The 18563-nt window shown below is 35.4% G+C and overlaps 3 protein-coding genes and 1 pseudogene across 3 annotated transcripts; 3 read left to right on the top strand and 1 right to left on the bottom strand.

Moving 5' to 3' along the window:
• Positions 1–1097: 1097 nt before the first annotated feature.
• On the bottom strand, positions 1098–3090 carry LOC116140215 (COBRA-like protein 4). The gene is made up of 6 exons (XM_031425848.1): positions 2927–3090; positions 2746–2825; positions 2161–2617; positions 1925–2072; positions 1557–1834; positions 1098–1464 (listed from the first exon to the last, which is right to left on the bottom strand). The coding sequence occupies exons 1-6, from the start codon at positions 2988–2990 to the stop codon at positions 1181–1183; spliced, it is 1311 nt and encodes a 436-aa protein (XP_031281708.1). The 5' UTR covers positions 2991–3090; the 3' UTR covers positions 1098–1180.
• Positions 3091–5577: 2487 nt separating this feature from the next.
• Positions 5578–6188, top strand: LOC116140184. The gene is made up of 3 exons (XM_031425816.1): positions 5578–5650; positions 5743–5831; positions 5916–6188. Exons 1-3 carry the CDS (start codon positions 5627–5629, stop codon positions 6061–6063), a joined length of 261 nt encoding a protein of 86 aa, XP_031281676.1. The 5' UTR covers positions 5578–5626; the 3' UTR covers positions 6064–6188.
• A 1079-nt stretch (positions 6189–7267) lies between these two features.
• LOC116140192 lies at positions 7268–8816 on the top strand (annotated as a pseudogene).
• A 4913-nt stretch (positions 8817–13729) lies between these two features.
• Positions 13730–18121, top strand: LOC116140187 (pyrophosphate-energized vacuolar membrane proton pump-like). The gene is made up of 8 exons (XM_031425818.1): positions 13730–14180; positions 15121–15695; positions 15806–16185; positions 16277–16363; positions 16465–16795; positions 16950–17360; positions 17543–17602; positions 17712–18121. Exons 1-8 carry the CDS (start codon positions 13943–13945, stop codon positions 17916–17918), a joined length of 2289 nt encoding a protein of 762 aa, XP_031281678.1. The 5' UTR covers positions 13730–13942; the 3' UTR covers positions 17919–18121.
• Positions 18122–18563: the final 442 nt, after the last annotated feature.

Raw genomic sequence — 18563 nt, forward strand, 5'->3', positions numbered from 1 at the left:
GTACCAAAGCTGTAACTAGTTTCCTCGAGGAGAAGTGCATATTATCAATCTCACTTCGATAGTCACTCGATTTTCTTTGTAGCAAGCAAATGATAAACATATTGGATAACACACCATCCCATTTGGAAGTTGCATACTAATCAACTAAAAGCAAAATGATTTCTTTTGAAAACTGAGCTTTACTCGAACCTAGGTAAGTCAACGTTTACTTTCGAGAAGGGTTGGGCATTTCCAAGAAGGATATATTTCAATGGAGATACTTGTGTCATGCCACCTCCTGATTCCTATCCATGGTTGCCAAATGCGAGTTCTTTCCGGTTTGTCTCCCCACTTAATTAATTCATTACTTTATTGCCAACCCTGGCATTCCTATACGGGTACGCATAAACGCCCGTCCCTGCTCTCAAAAAAACGTGAGATTCTATAACTTTTAAGCTGAATTGTTTGACCCTGGTGCCCAATGCAAGCCAAATAAGACATTCATCCGCTAGTGCAATGGCTCCAGCAATTCAAGGGCATTGGAATGAGCTCATATTTGTCCCAAAAACTGCATGTTTATGCATTAGTGGATGAATTCACAGCCATTCAGCTCCATTCTGTTGTTGTGCTAGATGTTTGTTTTGTGCTTAATTGTCTACCTCGTAGAATTTCCATTGTAGATGTATATTCCATTTGTAACATAAGTGAGAACTAATCGAAGAAACTAGAGCTAATTAATGCATATATGTGATCTTGTTGTTTATATTCTCTCCTTTTTCTCTTCGTTTATGCATTATCTTGATTCAAATTCAACATAATGAAATCTTATGTTAAATGAAAGTAAAGGAGGTCAGTTCTGTATTTTAATTGAGAAAAATAATTGCTAAATTGATTTAGCTCTGAGGGAGAAATGAAAAGCCTTTTTTGTTATGGCACATTATGTTCCAGATGCCTATTGTTCTGTGATAGAACATGTCCTCCAAAAACACCAGCAATGCCACAGAATATACCACAACACACAACCAGTCACTCACAATCAACAATAAAATGCCCAGTCTATTAATATCTGCACAGAACACTACAACTAGAACAATAATTCCAGTAGTCTTGCNCTCTGCTCCCAATTCTGTGTCCAAGTTAACCTTCGTTTCAAAACTTGAATGCTAACTCTCTTTCACAGTTTCAAGCTTGAGGACCAAAATTACCAAATAGCTATAAAGACGAATAGCACTACAGAAATCAATGTTGAGAATGAGAGAAGCTTTCTATAGGCAGAATTTGGCAGATATGGATATGTATCTGGTGGGGGTAGCATGCACTCATCACCATTGAAATATACTTTCCTTGGAAACGCCCATCCCTGCTTGAAAGTGAAAGTGTTTTTGTCCTTCTGAAGAAGCACTTCAGACTGAACATTTCCTAATGGCCCTGCTTCCATTAGCAGGTCATTATAGAATTTCATTCCATAGAACATTCCTGTGTCATCTGCATATTAAAAGTGACAGAATTGTTAAACCACTATCATTTAACAGATGTCCTGAAGTTTGAAGGATGCAAACAAAATTCTGGGAACTTACTTATAGATTCATAGGGAAGGAGAGGCTTGTAATTAAAGCTGAAAACTTGTGTCACATTGTTTAGATTCGGATGCTGGACGGCAAGACTCCACAGTGTATAGTTCATCCGATAGTTGAAATTTGTAATCGAAATCTTCACTCTCCAGTAGTCCTTGTAATTGAGCTTGACATGCCAGTGCACTCTCACAGGACACATGTGGTGCGTGCATTGTAACAATGGAGTGTTATCCTTTCTCGGTGTGTTTATTCCCACCATGTTCAGAATTTTCGAATCACTCCTGCATCACCATAATTCATCAGTCGAGTTAACCTGTCTTGCAGACTGATAAAGAGAAGTTGAATTGAAGATATTGAAGATAATGGCATACTTGACACAAGAATTTTTGTTCTGGCAACCGCATGCACAAGTAGGACAAGGAGTGATTGTTTCATTGTAGAAAGATGAGAAAGAGACACAACAACTTGGGTTTTTCCTGGCTAGAAACTGCGAATAAGTGCAGGTCACATTCCATGTCACTGTAGACAACACAACAACTAAGATGATTAGCCAGTGTAATTGAATCACTAGGATGAGATTTAAATCATGTAAAGCAACAGAACTTACTCAGGGCCTGAGTCTTTCGGCGGCGATCAGCTGTGAGGAAATTGGTGGAAGGAACAACTCTGGCTGGGCCACAAGTGTACCCTGGTCCTGGACCCAATAAAGTGAAGTTCTTGGGAAGTTTTACTGTCTTGTTTGAAGTACCAGCTAAGCCAACACTCACCTGGAAAGCTGAGATAGCAGATTCAGGATCTTGGCCCCATGATGACACAACTCCACCTTTGCAGCAGTTGGCGTATTGTTGATTGTAAGGGACACCAGGAAGCAAGTCCACAACTGTGGGATTCCTCTTGCAACAATGAGGAATGTTCCCTTTGAACTTGGAGCAGTCACCTTGTTCAGTGGTTTGCGCCCCCACCATCGACCATATCACTTCTTTCTTTGCCCATGTCCATCCTAAGGTCCAGCCAGGGCTTATGATGTGCCGGTACATTTGGAAATTGTGCATTGTTACCGTAGCCTGGAAAAGTTAATTTCACAACAAAATTTACAAATCTTAGCAAAATACTGCCAAGCTAAACTTAGATATCTTGATTATATGAGCTCATTGAACCATTTTGTTCAAGTATGATTTGAGACAGTACTCACCACATAACCATCCGCTGTCCAGGACATGATATCCCATTTAATTGTTATGTTTCCATTTGGATCCAAGGGATCATATGCAGCTGCAATATTCACAAAACAATAACAACATCAGATAAACATGCAAGGGAGAGGTAAGAGCCAAGTTAATCAAGAGTATAAAAATCTAGGAGAAAAACTGTACCTCCATAAGAAAATAGCATGAGAAAGAAGCAAGCTGAGATGATAAATCTCATCTCTGCTGCCATGTAATACCGTCGTTTAAACGATAATGGAATATATTAATCTGAAGCAACTATGGTAGAATTTGTTTGCAGATTTCTTGAATTTAAAGTCCTCACTTAGAGTTGTTTAGCAACGAAATGTAATGGGGTACAAGTGAATATGATGGGCTATATATGTTTGTGTACAAGAAAGCTAAGAGATTTGTACCAAATAAATCTTCTAGAGCCTAGAGATGGCTTACCTACTAGTTGTTACATACCTGTAAAATTTTCTTTCATCTCATTGCTTTGTGTCAGCTTCCCATATCTTGAAGCAATGACTTGTTGAGAATAACATGGAGACTTTAACTGTCATATGAGCACTACATCTCAGCGAAACTCCTGCTTGAAGGGGACACTGTCACACTGACAGGTTGAAAATTTGGCGGTTTACAGATTTCCTTCTATTAATCTATCTTTCCTTAAAGTTTTTCACTCATTTAATCATTAAGAATCACACGATTAAGGCAATTAAAGAAGGTGACACTACATTAAATTTTTTTCCTTATTTGATCATAGAAATATGCTTTTGAATTACTCCTCTGGACCTCTTCTTAATTTGGAATACATGGGAAGATGTCTTTCAAGAACTTCTTACAGAAACATGATGGTACTGAAGATCTTGTTTGGTAACATCTTTAAATGGGTTAATATCATATGATCTCAAAGTTGCCATCCATGGAGAAAGGGCATGATTCAGTTTGAATGAAAAGCAAACTGGTAGCTTCCTTGTAACTGTATGTAGATGTTGCCAACTAACTTAATTTCTAGTTTCTTGTATGAACAAAAGTAGGGTTTATTATTATTATTATTGTCCACGTTTATGTTGAGCGATGATGTGTAGGGAAAGAGTTGTAGAGAAGTAAACAGTGGTGTGGGACAAGTAGTGAGTCGCATTCTACTACAAAGACATTTCATCTCATTTCCAGCTAATTAATTGCCCCCATGCTTCTACACTCAAGTTCCTTACATAATCTTTTACATATATATATAATGTTCTTCTTGCAGTCTTTGGCGTTTGGTCTGGAAATCTCTTCGGTTTCTCACTCAAATAAGACTACGTACCTAAATATATTATTGCTTAAGTTCACATCATAGATTTTGTATAAGATTTCAGACAAAGGCCACATTGCATGCATAGTTATTTGATCGATTAAAGTCGTCTTAACTGTATCTCTGCAATTCTCACTCACATTTTCTCAATTCTATGTGGGATTTTTACCCAGGGAAGCTGATTTAAATAAATACAGGCTAACCTAATTTTCAAATTTAATTGGATTTAAAGTGAAGCAATGAATGTCTTCTCTTGTGTTGTGTGTGAACATTAAACAATACTAAAACAGATGATGCCCATATAATTTCTATTTTCCATACAGCTACGTGTATATGAGTATGACATTGCTTCGAGCTACTGCAAATAAAATAAAGATGATCAATTATCAGCTACCCCCTTCAAATGTTCATTCGTGTTTGAGCCTTGATGGTTATATGCTTGTATCTGCAAACGGATCCACTAGCCCAGCTAACTAGGGGCTGGACCTGACTGGCCTGGGTTGGGTTCAATTTATGTGAAAGATAACTGAACAGTGTTGTTTTTTCCTTTTTCTAAATATTAATTTGTCATATTTTCTAAGAGTAAACATCTTTTTCCCACCCAAGGTTGCCTGAATGACATTGTCACCCAAAAGGTTTCAAAATATCACTTTTCCACCCAAAGTTAATATTTTATTACTATCCGAAGTTGATTCCGTTGATGAAAACTCTCTCTTTACCACCATTTGAACCTCTGGTCTCCTCTCTACAAAACTTCTCTCATCCCGATACCTGATTTCTCATCGATTACCGACCAATGCAAAGTTATAGTTTTTTTTTCTTAGTTGATTTATGGTTGATTCCAATAATTAATATTCAATCGGTTACTACCATTCGACTTACGGGTCTCCACTCTACAAAACCCCTCTTGACTTGACTCCTAATAATTTTGTCGAACATCAATTAAGAAAGTGAAGTATATTTTGAGTATTAACAGAATATAAACTTTGGGTAAAGAAGTGGTATTTTGAAATTTTTTTGTGGGATAGCGTCATTAAAGCAAACCTTGGGTGGGAAAAAGTCGGTTACTCTATTTTTTAATCACCGTTGAAGAAATCAAGGTAACACATTGTTATGCAGTTGGGCCAGGGTGACTCTTGGAAAATTTGCAATAGTAACCTTAGAGAAGAATGTCATAATCTGAAGATACTTCTAACCAACTTCCTGATACAAATTTTCTTAGTCATTATCATTACCAAAGAAAGCTCTCTTATTGGATGAGTTCCAAGAGACTTTGAACATTCTTCTAATCAAGATAAAGCTAAAAACTTGTCAGCTGTTGCTTATCGGGTCTTTTGAAAAGTTACCGAAGTTAAATAAACAAGAGGCCAGGCCCCTGGTTTTGAGTTCAAGTCAAAGGTTTGATCCCTCTTGCAGCCCACTGAAAAAACCTTGGTCTTCCATCTCTGGCAGGCCTTTTCGCAAACGTTGTAATTATATATATACCCAACAGCACAAACATATAACGTACGGAGAAATTTTATATTATAAAGTCTGCTACCTTAATTCAGAAACAAGAAAACTTTGCCATGGGGCGTTGGATGAAGCCAGAGGTAAGCTTAGCAGTTAAACCCACTTAGTCTAATCAATGTTTATTTGATATTAAGTTCTAATTATAATGTTTATTTGGTGATGATTGAATCAGATTTATCCTCTCTTGGGCGCCATGACATTTGTGACCAGTATGTGCATCTTTCAGCTTACCAGAAACATGTTGTTAAATCCGGATGTCAAGTAAATAAATTCGTATACTTTTAAGTTAATTTTTGAAGCAGTTTTGAGCCGAAATTTGATTGACCCTTTTTTGTGATTTTGCAGAATAAACAAGGCTCATCGTACCATGGGAGTGCTTGAGAATCAAGAGGAAGGAGAAAAGTATGCAGAGCATGGCCTGCGAAAGTTCCTCAGAACCCGCCGTCCTGAAATTATGCCTTCAATAAATCACTTCTTCTCCGAAGATAAATGAATATTATGTTTATTATGGAACATTCTGGACAGTTTATCATCAACTTTGTAATATCATTGGTTTAACAAATCTTAGTTGTTTTGTTTCAAAGATTATAGTAATTAAAGTCCCGCAGTTTTATCCAATCCTGTTCTGTAAAAACATGTTCTATATAAGTGTTCCATTTCTAGCTGGCATGTAACTGTTCACAACTTGCCACCAATAATTCTCACGGTTCTAATCCCGTAACACTCTAGTATAATTATATACACAACAATAGAAGAACACAACTAAAATTTATATAAACTTCTGCCATAATCATGTAATTACAAGATAACTTCGCAATAATGGGGCGTTGTCTGAGACCAGAGGTAAACTTTTCAACTAAACTAAATATGAGTATGAGATGAAATGAAATGACCAAAAATTCATGCAATTTCTTTAATGTTGATCGGGTTTATCCACTCCTGGCTTGCTTAACCTTTCTAGCTGGCATTGGCATCTTTCAGATGGGAAGGGACATGGTGCTAAATCCTGAAGTTAGGTAATAAGTTTCCCAGAAATTAAAAAAAACAAAAAACCCATTGACGAAAATTGCTTTCAAGTTAATATCTGAAGGCTAAAATTGGGGGGAACCTTTTGTTATTTTTGCAGAGTGAACCAGACAAATCGTGGAACGGCAGTGCGAGAAAACCATGTAGAAGGTGAAAAGTACGCGGACCATAGATTCCGGAAGTTCCTTCGTAGTCGCCGTCCTGAAGTTATGCCTAATTTAAATCGCTTCTTCTCTAAAGATCAAAAGATAATTGATCACCATTTATGATAATTTTCTCAAAGAGCTTGACAAAATAAATACCATGTTTTTCTTTATGATATGTAATTTGACTCCTTTTTTTTACACGATTATTATGTAACTATGCAATTTGTTTCACATATCTTACTTCTTTCTAATAATATTTTCATTAATTACGTGTTTGATAATTATGCTAAAAACGCTTTTACTATAATTATTAATTAATGATTCAGGATTGAGTGTCATGTTATATTTAGATTCAATACTTCCCATGATATTTGATTTCCTCGTGTTAATTCTCCATCTCTGTTTGTTTGTAATGTAAGTTTAATGGAGTATCCTCAGTTTTCTGATCTCAGCTAATTAAAACTGAGAAAACCCTCCAATCATCTATTAATTTACATTTGGAAAATGAACCAATCTTTTTGCAACATGACTCCTTCTCGCTACCTCCTTCCCATTATACTTTCAGTTTTGTTCACCACTGCAGCTGCCGGCTGCAACAATGGAAAGTGCAAGGTTAGTGTCTTTCTCATCAAGTCATTTCAAACAAGGTAATGCATAAATTAATTTTCTTTAATTTTGAATGTAGCTGAAAGAGGAATGCTCGTCGGATGGAGATTGTGAGGGTGGACTCCATTGTATTTCTTGCTATGTAGAATATTATTCGAGTTCAATATGTGTAAGATCGAGCCTTACTCCCCATTACAAGCATGTAAATAACTCTCCATCTTCAGGAAACATTAATGATTCTTTTGATTAATGGAAGAATTAGATTCATGATTCTTTTGTTAATTTCATCGGTTTTTTATTATAGAATTATTCTAAACCTTTCAACAAGTATGCCTTCTTGACTACCCACAATTCTTATGCCATTGAAGGAGAGCCATCTCGCACAGGACATACTCGACTCACCCCGACTAATCAAGAAGATAGTATCACTAAACAGCTTAAAGTATATCGTACTATTTCAATTCTTTAGGGTCATTTTGGCTAGAAAAGAAAGAAAACTTATTATCAGAATTAATCGACTGATGTTCATGTTGTAGAATGGAGTTCGAGCCCTTATGTTAGACCCTTATGATTTCAGAGGAGATGTATGGTTGTGTCACGGACTTGAAGGAATATGCCAAAACTATACTGCATTTGTATGACAATTCTTTTCTTCCCTACTGATTTTAGACTAACTAATTAAGTATTATACATCCTCTCTAATTCCTCATATCTGCATCTGAAAGAAACCAGCAGTGGAAACATTGAAGGAGATTGAATCTTTTTTGTCGGCGAACAAGGAAGAAGTCGTGACATTGATGTTGGAAGATTATGTTAGAACCTCAGGTGCACTGAAAAAGGTTTTCAATGCTTCTGGGTTGATGAAATAATGGTTTCCGGTCTCGAAAATGCCTAAAGATGGTGGAGATTGGCCTTCAGTTAAGGAAATGATTGATAACAATGAAAGGCTGGTAGTCTTCTCTTCGAATAAATCGAAAGAAAAAAACGAAGGCATTGCATATCAGTGGAACTGCATGGTTGAAACAAAGTGTAAGAAACAATCAATCAAACCAGGTACAAATTTTTCTTCTTATGTTTCATTATTTATTAGTAACAGTTGTGAAATAAATTTTGCAGATGGGGAAGATGGAATATTGGAAGATGGTTGTCGTCACAGAGATGGATCATCTAAACTTAATGACAAGAACAAATCTTTGGTACTGTTAAATTACTTCATGAGTGTTGCTGTGAAGCATGCTGCATGTTCACAAAACTCAGGGGACCTTGAGGATAGGATTAAATCTTGTTATAATGCTGCTGGAAATAGATGGGCTAATTTTGTTGCAGTTGATTACTATAAGGTATCATTTCTTATAGAAACCAATAATCAGAGAAGCATTATTTCTAAACTAACTTGTGTTGCTGTGTGCAGAGAAGTGATGGTGGAGGACCTTTTAAGGCTGTTGATACTATAAATTCGAGGACGTAGAGATGATCAACTTCAAAAAAGGGCTGCACTTCATGCATCATAATCCGCAGAGAAATCAAATGTTTTTGAGACATGCAAATTAAAAGTATTATTTGATTGATTGATTCTATTTGTTTTTTCCATTTTTGTTTTGACATCATACATATGAAGAGTAATCACGTTTCATTTGATAAAATTTAAGGAGGGTCTGACTCGTCACCCAATAAGGTCTTATTGAATGGGAGGATTACTCTCTCTTATAAACCAGTAGGCTTGAACGTGTCTAATCGGTGTGGGACTTTAACACCATTGATAATTTAATTACTACACGATTAGTATTAGTAAATCTTATTCTCTAGTTTTTCATAATGGGACTTTAATTCATTTTTCAACATGCATTACAAAACATTCTTATTGTTAAAATCATAACCAAAACACACACAATAATAAAACAGAAAGGTAAAGAAGATAATCGATTTATCTTAGTTCGTTCCAATAAAGAAATCACATACAAGCAGGCACGTAGGCAGATACAAACATGTGGGTTCAATTAAACACACTCAACTTTTTAAAAAAATAAAAAAAAGTTTTTATGTTTTATGGAGTTTATAATTTTGACCCCACAAAATTATTAATTAACATTTTTTTTTTAATTTTTCTCTCTTTTCGTTTCCTCTCATTTTCTCTTGTATTGCCTTTTTCTTTTGGGTAGATACTCAAGAAAAGTTACTCCTTGTAATATATATTACAAGGTAAGATTACATTTTTTTTAACTTAAAATTCTTTTCTTTTAGCTTTCTTAATCGATGAAAGATAATGAGTTATGAGTTGTTGTTGAATTTAATAATTGGGCTTGAAACTGGAATATTAAATTCCTAGATTTTGATGTGGGTTTTGATTTAATCTTGTTTATGTTGAGGTATGGGTTAATTAGATGTTATTTTAAGTTGGGTTTGATAAATTTTGGTTAATTATTCAGTTAATTTTAAATGGTTTAAAGAATTGATGAAACCAAGTTGTAGAGATTTGGGGATTTGGTTTAATTTTAATAGATTGGTTAATTGCTTAATATTTAGAGTTAGATTTCATGAGTTTTTATGGGTTTATGAGTTGAATTTTATTGGATAGTATAAATTGTTTGAAAAGCTTAAGTTATAAGATTTGGGGCTTCCTTTTATAGTTGATGTTTTGACCCTACTGACTAAAAATCTGAGCTACGTCCCTACATACAAGCTACATCATTCAAATTGAAAAATTTTATTGAATATCAGAAATTTACATAATACAATAAATTTAATAAAATTAGTCTATTTGAATACTAGACATATTACTTTGCTAATTTTGGAAAGAGTAATGCTACAGTTACTAAAGGGTGTACACTGAATTTGTACACCGAATAACATGACGAAATCCTGATCGTTGATTCATTATAAGTTAATATTAATCAACGGTTAGAATTTTATTACGTTATTCGATACATAAATTTAGTGTGTAACTTTTAATAACCCTATCATTTTTCTTTTTCTTTTGGAAATCATAATGAAATTGGGCGGAATCGTAAACCTTTAGAAGAAGAATAGAAGTGGGCTAGCCAATAGGCCCAAATATCAAGAGTAATGCTGAATGACGTTTGATTTGAAGTTTGAACCACTCAAAGTCCTCTTCAAGCCCAACTGCCTTGTTTGACCTGGGCAATAATTTAAGACTCAAGACCTTAAATTATACTGCTTTCGGTATGTCTCCTTAATTTAGTTTAAAATTAAGAAGTTAGATTAATAATTATTCCGCATTTTCATTCATTTAATTAACTAGATGGGAAGACACGTTCAATTATCTCAAACGTGACATCAAAAGAATTGCAAAACTATTCCTAAGCATATTCAAAATTTAATAAAAATAACCTTAAGAGATTAGTCTGACGGTCAATAATATTTGTTTTATTCATTGATTTCTTGGGTTTGAATCACTTTGATATCATCTACCACATATGTGTGGTTTATCTTAAAACATTGAACTTATAAGGAATTTAATGAGTTTTAAAAATTAATTGAANATATCTATCTCTAAAGAGTTCATCTAGTTGGTTCTAGGCTTTTAAGTTGGAACCCTTTTGATTTTTAATGAGGTAAAGCTTCATTGGTCTTCTTTAATTAAAGTAAAAAGATACATAATAATCAGATTAAGCAGTCAAATTTAGTAGGTATATAGCTGTTGAACTCCAAGCACAGATTGCCATTATCAAGCTCTAGCGTGTAAGATAGAAAGTCTACCGTGTCATACTTATCTAGATAATTATATTGATTAATAAGATTACTTTGAATAGAAATAATCAAAAGAACTTTTTAAATGTGGTGGTGGGTTGAGTTTTAAATTATTCAAATGCATAGGTAGAATTGTTTATTTATTTATTTTTTTAATCATCAGAAGGAGCTATCCGAGAGCAATCCACCATCATGGTCTTCGAGATAAATCATAGGTAAAGGTATTATTTCTGCATCCGGTAGAGAATCGAACTTAGGATTGCAGGTTTTACTCATTTGCAACTTCTTTGGCTCGCCCTTATCGCTAGGCTAGCCTGGGTGGGTTTAGAACTGTTTATTACATTACCACCCCTAAGGTTTGACATGAAAAATCCCACCCCACCCCCAATTTTGGGAAACTAATACTCTCACCTCCAAATGGCGTATTTGTCAATTAAATTTAACAATGTAAAAGGTAGAAAAAGATATTTTAGAAAATCAATTAACAATTTTGGACAAACGATTGAAATTCTAAACTAAACAGTTAGTCTTTTTATCCAAAATCGGTGGTCGTTTTGAATAAAAAGGCTAACCATTTTGATCAATTACGTTTCTCGGATGTAAAAAAGACTTAACACTTGATTTAAAATGTCTTTTCTTTCCTTTGTAGTGTTACATTTAACTAAGAGAATCTTAGGCTTCGTTTTTTATGCTATTGGGAATACTGTTATTAGTATTCCCAATAAAGTTAAACAGTAAAATGTCATTATTCTCAAAATGTTATTCTATAGTTTTCAACTTCTTTTAACTCCCCTTAAATTTGTTAATTTAACTAAACACTCCAAATATTTTTTTAGAAATTACAAAAACACTCCGACCACCCTCTGGCGGTGGTGGCCGGCTGTTCGTATTTAATGGGAGGATTGGGGGTGTTTTTGTTAACTTTTAATATTTTATTATAGGGGTGTTTAATAAATAAACAAACATAAGGGGTATTTTTGTTAATTTTCAAATCCTACATCATAATACCTGTCCAATTTAACTTTTTCTAAAACATTATTCTAAAAACTATCATAATAATGAACCAAACGGACTTTTAGTTTAAGGTAACAGTATTAGTTTCCCAAAAGTGGGAAACGTTTTTACACCAAATCTCAGGGGTGTCAATGTGATTAACCCAATGTTGAGCCGTAAATTTAGGTGCAGCATGCAGGAAGGAGGGTTGAGTATGCAAAAGTTTAGAATAAGCTTAATGGTTAAGTTTAGGAAAGTAGGAATATTAATATCAAATTTTTATATAGTTTTTGTTCAAAGATCATGTGGACTGAGTCATAACTCAAAACTTGACCTTGAATCCATGAGAAATATGGGCTGACCCCTCAACTATTAAATATTAATTGCTTGTAAAAATTGAATGCAGACTCTCCTATCAAATATCAAATCAAATTTGTTCATCTTTCACATCATAATCCTAACATAATGCATGATTATTTAATTAAAATTGATGGTTTAAGTCATAGAAATAATTATTGATATAATTATACGTTTTTATGTAGATATTATTTTCATCTTAAAAAATATATAAATTTAACGGCAGAAATTGAATTGATAACATTATCGAATCATTTGTGGTAAAATTAGTCATCAATTACAAGGCATCGATGATGTTTAAGTCAGAGAAGTAATTATTGATATAATTATACGTTTTTATGTAGATATATTTTTTTTTCATCTTAAAAATATATAAATTTAACGGCAGAAATTGAATTGATAACATTATCAAATCATTTGTGCCAAAATCAGTCATCAATTACAAGGCATCAGTCATCGATTAAAATCAAACAACAATTAAAACCTATGATAGAATTTGAGGTGAGCTTGACTCCTCACCCAATAAGGCTTTGTTGAATAGAAAAATTACTCTAGTCAGTGTAGGACTCCAACAACCTAGAAGGTGTGAGTTGTCATCAACTTAATTCAAGTATTTACATTTTTCCCAACGCTATTAAATTCTTGGATCAGGATTAAGAAGAATTTCCCAAGTAAGTAAGCAGCTTGTTAAGTAATCATTTCATTGGACTCGGCTAGATAAATGAGCAACGTTCTTCATCAAGGGGGGCTAGACATACATTTGAGCTTAAGCCGTTATTTTTCTCCGTAAACAAAGCATTACTCCATCTTTGTACACCTCACAGGCGACACTAGAAAAACAATCAGAAAATAATAAAATAACAATGGATATAGGACTTGCTTATAGCATCCGAACCATTCTAAGAATCTCTCATGTTAATCTTTTATTTAAGTTTCGTTAAACATATATCATCATTACACCATAAACACTTTTATAATCATCCCACGTGTAAATTTATAGCAGTTTGTATGTATGTATTTTGTTGGTGGTTTTGGTGCCGTATGTATTTTGTTGTCAAAACCACGTATAAACCAGTACAATACTCACCTACAAAAGTGAATGAAAAAATTAGTAAAAATGTATTAAGACAGGGTGAATTTATTGTCCTTATCTAAACTTGACAACACGCTGAGTTGGATATTTATTTGCAAAACCAGACAAAGTATGTAGCAAGGAGTTGATGTGAACAGAAGCACATTGGAAGAAGACTGACAACACTTATTTCTACTTGTCAAACCAACTGGTTTAACAATATCCAATGTTACAAGGAATCGCATGTGTCCCATCTGTCATTCAAAACAACCAGTTTGCAGAGATTCCAATGGCCACCATGCAAGGCCTCTGATTTTATCTTTTGGATAATGTACTTATACACCTTTATGTGTATACAGCTTTAGAGATACATTGCATTGTACTTCAGAACCCAGTTCTGGTTTTGGCTATATTTGCTTCAACACTTCAAGAAAAAAGAAAAGAAAAGTGGGAATTGTGAGTTTATGGAAATGGCTTCATTGAGTGAGGGCCTTACACAAATTCTCATTCCTGCAGCTGCTCTGGTAGGAATTTGCTTTGCTTTGATTCAATGGTACTTGGTCTCCAAAGTTAGAGTCTCAAATGAGTCTGGAAGCGGTGGCTACAATGATAGGCTGATTGAAGAGGAAGAAACTGAAGAGGGTGTTGATAGTCTTGAAGTTTCCATCAAGTGTGCAGAAATTCAGAATGCCATTTCTGTTGGTGAGCTTTCTGTCTGCTTGTTTTTGTTTGTTGAATGTTAAAGTGCTTTGTTTTAGAGTAATTATATTTGTTATTTAATTGTGGATGATGGTGAGTATCATTGTATCATATACTAGATATGAAAAAAATCTTCATTTATATAATACTCATTTATTTATTTATTCATTCTGTTCTTGTCTTTTATTGCCTGCTGGGTTCTGATTTTGCATGTGTTGTTAAAGAAAATTTAATACTTTTCATTTATTTGCAATTTTTATTCTTTTGCTCTGTCTTAGATCAACAGATTCAGTTTCCAAATTATGTCTCTTCCCAGTTTTGTTTTGTCTCTTAGTTTAATTTTATCCTTTTATCTATATTCCTTGGCAACTGTTAGCAGATCTTATAGAATAAGCTACAAAATCTATTCTGATCATAAACAATAGCAGATCTTGAATTAGTTTATCTGGGTAAATTGGGTAATATGATGGTTTTCACAAGTATTTCTTCTTGTTTTAGGTGCTCCTCTGTGACTGTGGTAAGTATCTTTGTGTTCATATATTTTATCCAGATCCATGTGGTTTTTCAATTTATCATCACAGTGCTTCTTCAATGGATAAACTAAATTATTAGATCCAAGATTTTCCTGTCTCTTATCATCAAGAACCGGCGATAGTCATACATTATCCTGATTGTTGGTATGTTGAACACCTTATGAATCTCCTAATCTTACTGTAAAAACAAGCTAAAAGACTTCATGTCTTTTCTCGACATGCATAGCTGAGGATGAAACTGGTTTAGAGAGTAAGAGCAGTGCATGGTTTCTAGATTTAGTTTGTTTGTTTTTGTTGTTTTCTAGTTCGATCTTTGTGTCCAAAAAGTTGCGGTTGTGTACTATGATTGTTGTTCATCACTGTGATCTTTAGGCTAATATTCATGTTTTCGATTTATGGTGTGATTTCAGGGGCAACTTCTTTCCTGTTTACCCAGTACAAGTACCTCAGCGTGTTCATGGGTGTATTCAGCATCGTCATCTTCCTCTTCCTGGGTTCCGTCAAGGGCTTCAGTACCAAAAGTGAACCTTGTACTTACAATACCGGGAACTTATGCAAACCAGCTCTGGCTAATGCTTTCTTCAGCACCATTGCTTTCTTGCTTGGTGCCGTTACTTCAACAGGCTCAGGTTTTCTTGGGATGAAGATTGCTACCTATGCAAATGCTAGAACTACTCTAGAAGCAAGGAAGGGTGTTGGGAAGGCCTTTATTACAGCTTTCCGCTCAGGTGCAGTGATGGGATTCCTCCTTGCTGCCAATGGCCTCTTCGTGTTGTACGTCTCGATCAATTTATTTAAACTCTACTACGGTAATGACTGGGAGGGACTCTATGAATCTATCACTGGTTATGGTCTTGGCGGTTCATCAATGGCACTCTTTGGCAGAGTTGGAGGAGGTATTTATACTAAAGCAGCTGATGTTGGTGCTGACCTTGTTGGAAAAGTTGAACGAAATATCCCTGAAGATGATCCAAGAAACCCAGCTGTAATTTTCTACAATTGACTTATACTCTATTTACAGTTCTATTTCACTCACTGGTTTTCAGCTTTATACTATTGACATCGGTTGCACCTAATATTATGGTACGTATGCAGGTTATTGCTGACAATGTGGGTGACAATGTAGGAGACATTGCTGGGATGGGTTCTGATCTGTTTGGCTCATATGCTGAGTCATCCTGTGCAGCACTCTTTGTTGCTTCAATATCATCCTTTGGTATCGGCCATGATTATACGGCCATGTCTTATCCCCTTATTGTTAGCTCAATGGGGATCGTTGTTTGCTTGATAACTACACTTTTTGCAACTGATCTGTTTGAGATTAAGGGTGTAAGCGAAATTGAACCAACATTGAAGCGACAACTTCTTATCTCGACTGTTCTGATGACTGCTGGAATTGCCGTGGTCAGCTTCTTTGCTTTGCCATCCGAATTCACTCTCTATAATTTTGGGACTGAGAAGACTGTAAAGAATTGGTATGCATCCTCGAATGTCCATTCAATTTCTTAAGGTTCCTTTTAGTTTTGCATGCTTTCAACTTGTTGATTAAATTATATGCAACTGCAGGTACCTTTTCTTCTGTGTTGCAATTGGCTTGTGGGCTGGTCTTGCTATTGGATATACCACAGAGTATTACACTAGTAATGCTTACAGGTGAGTGTACTCTTCATGGCTGTATTAATCAAGTAGACTGTTGCATTTACTATCCATATCGAAACCACAATTTGATGTTTGTTATCATTTCAAAATGGCAGTCCGGTGCAGGATGTGGCTGATTCTTGCAGGACTGGAGCTGCAACAAATGTGATTTTTGGTTTGGCTTTGGGATACAAATCTGTCATCATTCCCATATTCTCAATTGCAGTAGCGATTTATGTGAGCTTTAGCCTGGCTGCTATGTATGGCATTGCTGTCGCTGCTTTGGGAATGCTTAGTACCATTGCCACCGGTCTTGCAATTGATGCTTACGGCCCCATAAGTGACAATGCCGGTGGTATTGCAGAAATGGCTGGAATGAGCCACAAGATACGTGAAAGAACTGATGCCTTGGATGCTGCTGGGAACACCACAGCTGCAATTGGCAAGGTAAGACTTTCATTTTTCTGTTATTTTTCACTAATTTGATCCATAAACTATTAGTTTGAGATACTAACATGGTGCTTTACCACAACACTGTAAATGTGGATGTCCAAAATTCAGTTAATTACTATGATGTTGACATAATGCATTTTCTCTTCAGGGTTTTGCAATCGGATCGGCTGCTCTTGTTTCCCTTGCTTTGTTTGGTGCCTTCGTCAGCAGGGCAGGCATCAAAACAGTAGATGTTTTGACACCAAAGGTCTTCATTGGACTGCTTGTAGGAGCCATGCTTCCTTACTGGTTTTCAGCCATGACAATGAAGAGTGTGGGAAGTGCAGCTCTGAAGATGGTCGAAGAGGTTCGTAGGCAATTCAATACCATTCCCGGGCTTATGGAAGGCAGAGCAAAACCAGATTATGCAACTTGTGTCAAGATTTCTACTGACGCTTCACTCAGGGAAATGATCCCACCAGGTGCATTGGTTATGCTTACACCACTCATTGCCGGAACCCTTTTTGGAGTCGAAACTCTTGCCGGGGTTCTTGCTGGTTCACTTGTTTCTGGCGTTCAGGTATGCAATTAAAATCCAATGCCTTGCTTTAGATGCTGATCATTTCTTGTTTTCTTCATAGTTGTACTTTGATTCAATTTAACCCAAAAGTTCTCAGGATAATCCACTTATCATCAAAGAGTGTTCTACATTTATTGCTCTAGATGAATTTCTGATTTCATTTTCTTTCCTTTTGATCCCAGGTTGCCATATCAGCTTCTAACACAGGAGGGGCATGGGACAACGCAAAGAAATACATAGAGGTAAAATTCTAATACATTACACATATAGAAGCCTGATATCTTATAGCGTTTCAGGTTGCCAGAATTGAAGTCTGATTCTTATGTACCACTTTGATGTTATTTTTCTCAGGCTGGTGGTTCGGAACATGCCAAATCATTGGGTCCAAAAGGATCAGATGCTCACAAGGCAGCAGTCATTGGTGACACAGTTGGAGATCCCCTCAAGGACACTTCTGGTCCATCGCTAAACATCCTCATTAAGCTCATGGCAGTGGAGTCTCTGGTGTTTGCTCCATTCTTTGCTGCTCATGGTGGCTTGTTGTTCAAATTGCTGTAACTTCAAACCCACCCTTCACCTAATGCTGAGTCCAATTCGGTATATATTTCCAGTAGCAGCAATGTAAAGATGAAACATGATCGATCGTTTTGCTACTGTTGCCAATTTTACTTTCGAATGAATAAGCTAATGCATATAAATTTGTAGATTCTTATAATGCGTACTTAAATATCCTGTTTTATGAATGTGTCTTGTTTTGCTCATAGAGTTTGAAATTCTTTACAATAATTTGAAGAGTAAATGACTTTTTTCCACCCAAATAACTGTTTAATGACACTTTCCCATTCACAGATTTTTAAAATACAATTTTATTACCCAAATTTATATTTTGTTTCTCATTCCGGTATCGTTGTTCTCTCACACCACTACTATTCTCTTCTCCGATCATCACTCATCAAAACACCTCAAACCCTACTCTTGTCATCCCCACCAATCGTCGGCAATCGATCGATTAAGGTTAGCACAGTCATCTCTTCCAAGTCAAATTTCGATCAATTCTAACCACCAAAATCAACATTTCACTACCAAAAGACTCATCGGTCTCCTCTCTTCGAAAACCCTAACAACTTATAACAAGTTTACTCTTTGTTCATCGTCAGAATATAAGTTTAAATAGTAAAATAGTATTTTAAAAGTTTTTAGGTG

This window comes from Pistacia vera, unplaced genomic scaffold (assembly GCF_008641045.1).
Source record: "Pistacia vera cultivar Batoury unplaced genomic scaffold, PisVer_v2 Contig365, whole genome shotgun sequence".
NCBI lineage: Eukaryota > Viridiplantae > Streptophyta > Magnoliopsida > Sapindales > Anacardiaceae > Pistacia > Pistacia vera.